The 4275-nt window shown below is 63.3% G+C and overlaps 1 protein-coding gene across 1 annotated transcript; it reads right to left on the bottom strand.

The window, feature by feature from the left end:
- Window positions 1-1383: 1383 nt before the first annotated feature.
- On the bottom strand, window positions 1384-2349 carry LOC147990097 (uncharacterized). The gene has a single exon (XM_087537093.1). It carries the CDS (start codon window positions 2347-2349, stop codon window positions 1384-1386), a length of 966 nt encoding a protein of 321 aa, XP_087393219.1.
- Between the last annotated feature and the right edge of the window lie 1926 nt (window positions 2350-4275).

Genomic DNA, 4275 nt, shown 5'->3' with positions numbered 1-4275 from the left:
AATAAGGTAGTCGTCAAGGAAGATCCGACCCGACTGCTCAGCAGTCGGCCCGAATCTCAGGGACTACACCCAGTGGGTGCGCTGACACGCCCCCACGGAAGAAATCAAGAGAACAAAGCAACCAAAGATAGAAGACTCACCCGGATGATGGCCCGCGTCGCAAGGAACTCATGGCTGTATTGCTGCAGCGAGGCGGCTTGGGCCTGAAGCCGGTTCCGAACCTCTTGGGCCGCCACATTCAGCTCGCCCGTCCCGCTGCTGGGAGTCCACTCGGACATGCCGGTGCTGGCCGCCTCCAAGGCCTCCGCCGTCTGGCTGGCACCCGTAGCTCGGTGCGGCTCCGGCGCAGTGATGCCTCTCCCTGCGCGCTGGCGCATTGCCGGCCGCACCTCGAGGCCGGCTCCTGCTTCCGGCTCACCCTAAGCCGGCTGCTCTGGTGCCGCAGCCGACTGGCCACCTTGGCCCGCTCCGGTTGGCGCTGCCGGCGGCACCCTCTCCACGAAGATCACGAAGTCCTCCCTCCGCTCCATCACCGGCGGTTCTTGGTCGACCTCCTCCAGCGGAGGCACAGGAATGTTGGGGGCCACGGCGCGGAGGGGAATGGCTAGCAGCGGAGGTTGGTTGTGCGAAGCCTCCGCCTCCATCTCCGCAGCTGCCGCCTCCGCCCGGGCCTTGGCTGCTGCATCGGCCTGCTCCTTCGTCGCCTGGGCGGCCTTTCACTCCGCCGCCGCCCGCTCCTCCCGCGCCTCTCGTGCGTTCCGCTCCGTGGCCTCCCTGAGGTCGGCGTGGGGATCCACGCGGCGGGAGCTTGAAGACCCTCCAGTTGGCCCGACTACGGAGCCGCCCGGACCCCGCTCAAGGGAAAGCGGCGCCCTGTCCGGCGAGCAAAGAAAGGTTTAGAAGAGTTTTCAATCGAAAAGAAGAACAACAAAAATATGTATCCAAGCATTCGACGACTTATGCTGAGATCGCCTGCGGCTGCTTCACCGCCTTGCAGAAGCGGGCAGCCTTCGCGGCCGCCTCATCTCGCTTGGTCGCCGCCGTGGAAGCCTTGGACTTCTTCGGCCGGCTGCCGAAGAGGATCGACATGGCTCGGCGCTTCTGGGCGCCGCCGCCAGCAGCCGGCGCGGCGGATGAGCTCGCGCCTTGATGATCAGGCGCCGGCTGGCGGCGCGGGGCGACTTTGACCTCGGCATCATCCGGCCAGTCCTCGAAGCCGGCCGTGAGCCCCGCGCCTCCGGCCTCGTCGCTTTCCCCCACAATGGCGTCTTCCATGGCGGCCGCTCCCAAGTCCGGGTCGTCGGCGTCGTCCACCGTGCGGTCAGGGACGAGCTGGTGCTCTACCCCTGCGTCCCCGGTCGTCGGCGGAAGGAGAGGGTTCTGCTAGGGGCAAACCGACTGATCAAAGAGTCGGCTATCATGAGGCTGGCTACCAAAGGAAGAAAAGAAGAAAGAACTTACGACGGGCGGAGGGTTGGCGCGAGAGTACGGCCCCTTGCCGTACCGCCAATCCTCGGCGAGCTTGCAGTTGGAAATATAGTTCACCATGTAGGAGACCTCCGCATGAGGCATCTCCCTGGTGCTTAGCCGGCTTGGGTCAAAGCGGCCGCTCATCTGACAAACCATGTGAGGCCGGCTTTGGAGGGGAAGAACCCGGCGCTCCACGAAGGCGGCCACCAAGTCGGCTCCGGTTAGGCCCTCCGACTGGATCATCACCCGAAGCCAGGAGACAGCTGCGTTCCCGGACTGAGACAACGACCTGGCCCGGAAGCTCCACGAAGGTCGCCTCCCAGCCGGCGGGCCGGCTTCATAAGCCGGCAGGTTGACGTAGTCGCCTTGCTGCGCGACATTCTTCACGTAAAAGTATGACTTCTGCCAGAGCTTCACCGACTGGATCAGCGGGATGGGCGGGAACGGGTTGTTCTCGCTCGCCCGCCTCATGGCAATGAAGGCTCCGCAAGGGGCGGGCACGCCCGCGACGATGGTGCCAAGCTTGCTTTCGAAGAATTCCGCCCAGAGCTCGAGCGTGGGGAGGACCCCAAGGAAGCCCTCGCACAGCGTGACGAAGGCCGACAACAGCATCACCGCGTTGGGCGTGAGGTGATGCGGCTGGAGCTTGTAGAATTCGAGGAAGGCTCGGAGGAACCCGCTCGCCGGAAGGCCGAAGCCGCGCAGGCAGTGCGAGCGGAAGATCACCCGCTCGCCCTCCTCCGGTGACGGCAAAATCTCCTTCTCCGGCGCTAGACGAACCCGAACGAAGTTCTCACCGGGCAGGCGTCGCGTCTGGCGGAGGAACGCGACGTGGTCCTCATGGACGTTGGAGCCATCCCACGAGCTTGACAGCGCCATGGGGCAGCGCGGTGAGAAGCAAGACGATGCGGCGGCGGAGCGGCGCGGCAAAGAGTTACTGCGGCGGTGGGAAGGAGAAGAAGGAAGACGAGAAAGGGCGGAGTGAGGGAGAGCGTGCGAGCCTCTGCCGCTCCCCTCCTCCTCCTACTTATAGACCGCGCAGCGGAGCCGAGGAGGCGCGGCATGGGGGAACATGGGGATCAACTGCGCCCACTCCCCCACGTCCCGCGATTATTATGCCTTGATAGCAGAATAAAACCGCCGCGAGAAGGTGAGCGGTCCATGTGGGCCGCAGAAGATCCACGCTCGGGCCGAGGCCTAGTAGTGGCGGGCCTGGGCCTGCGGCGGCGTCCCGTCGCACACGTGCACTGGCAGGGTTTCCTTGCCACGTGGCCCGTGGGATGGCCTGCGGACAGCTCGCAGGTCGACTGCGTTCCCGCCTACGAGAAACGGAGCTCTCCGAAGTCGACGCACACAAGCAAAGTCGGCCCCTCAGGATAGGAAGCTGACCAAGCTTCTCGTCCCTTTATCAGCTTCGAAGCTCACTCAGCTTCGGGGACTACTGTCGGAGTAAGTGACCACGGGTAGCCTAGCCGGCTCCCCCTGGCCTTTCTGAAAAAATTACGAGCCGATCCGGCTCTCAAGAAACCAAGACATGGGGCCGCCTTCCCCCTGGCCGGCTGTCTCCCAGGCCGGCTATTGGAAGGCGGCCCGACATCAGCCCTCATGAAGGAAGCCGCGGGAGGGCCGGCTCCGAGGAGCCGGCTGCGAGAAGGCCGACTCCAAGGAGCCGGCTCCCATAAAGCGGTCAAGACCGTACCCGCAAAGTCTGCATCCACCTAACGGCGATGTGACGGGGCGTGTCTACAGTGAAGCCTGCCACCCCCGAATCCCGGAGCGCGCCTGGCGCAGTGCGCCGTACGGGTGGCCATGACCCGTCTGGCGCAGCACTGTTGCCACGTTGACCCTGACGTCATCCACGACGGGCTACCAGTACGGCCCACGGGCGGTGGGCCCTTCAGACAGAGAGACACCCGAAGGCGGCCTGGCCTCCCCCAGTCGGCCCAAGACGGAACCGGCTCTCTCCTGCCGGCTTGCCACTCCCTCGAAGGAGGCGCCCCATTAAGGAGACAAGACGCGGTGAGGCTATAGTGGTCACCCGCCGGACGGTAGCACTGTAGCCACGCTTACCTCGGCGAAGCCCTCGTCACCAAGATTGAGCAACAGTGACCAGCCACCGACAAGGCCCTGGACAGTGGGGCCTGCCTGTCGACCAAGGAGCCGGTAGCCGGCGGGACCCACCGGCCGGGGGGGCCCAGCAGCCGGCGCAGAAGCTGGAGAGTGAAGACACAGACGGCTGGGCCCCACGCCCAGCCGGATTACCATTGTACCCCCGGGGGGTAGGCCTATATAAACCCCCCGGGACACCCATGCAAAGGATTGATCCCTGCTAGTTTTAGACACCACGTAGGGAGGAGAAGAGAGCAAGCAGAGCCCTTCTTCCTCCTCTCGCCAAACAGCTCAAGGAGCATCGTGTAGCTACTTGTTCATCTAGTGATCATGCGAAGACCCCGCAGAGCAGCAGTAGGGGTGTTATCTCCATGGAGAGCCCCGAAGCTGGGTAAGATTCGCCGGCGTGCATGTCTTCGCCTCATCCCGTTTCCAGGCACCGGCAATATTTTACTGGCTCCCACAACGATAAGCCACCCGTTGGCATATGTCGCACCTACCACCCGACAATCTTCATTAGCCAAGCGTCATTGCCCTCATTGTTGGAGGAGGAGGGAGACGACATGATGCTTAGCTTTGACAACCCTGGCAGAAAACAGCTCGAAACAAGAACAAGAGATTTTTGCGTGATACGGTGGTCGAAACCTTCGAGAGATTATATAATGAATTTTTACTGACCAAAATACATAACGTGTA

Source organism: Triticum urartu, chromosome 1A (genome assembly GCF_056163025.1).
Source record: "Triticum urartu cultivar PI428250 chromosome 1A, HENAU_Tu73, whole genome shotgun sequence".
In the NCBI taxonomy this organism is placed as follows: Eukaryota; Viridiplantae; Streptophyta; class Magnoliopsida; order Poales; family Poaceae; genus Triticum; species Triticum urartu.
The sequence above is the reverse complement of the archived record's forward strand: the minus strand, read 5'-3'. Positions and strand labels throughout refer to the sequence as shown.

Coding starts and splice junctions, on each gene's coding strand:
- LOC147990097 (XM_087537093.1), bottom strand. CDS start 2,349: ATGGCGCTGTCAAGCTCGTGGGATGGCTCCAACGTCCATGAGGACCAC.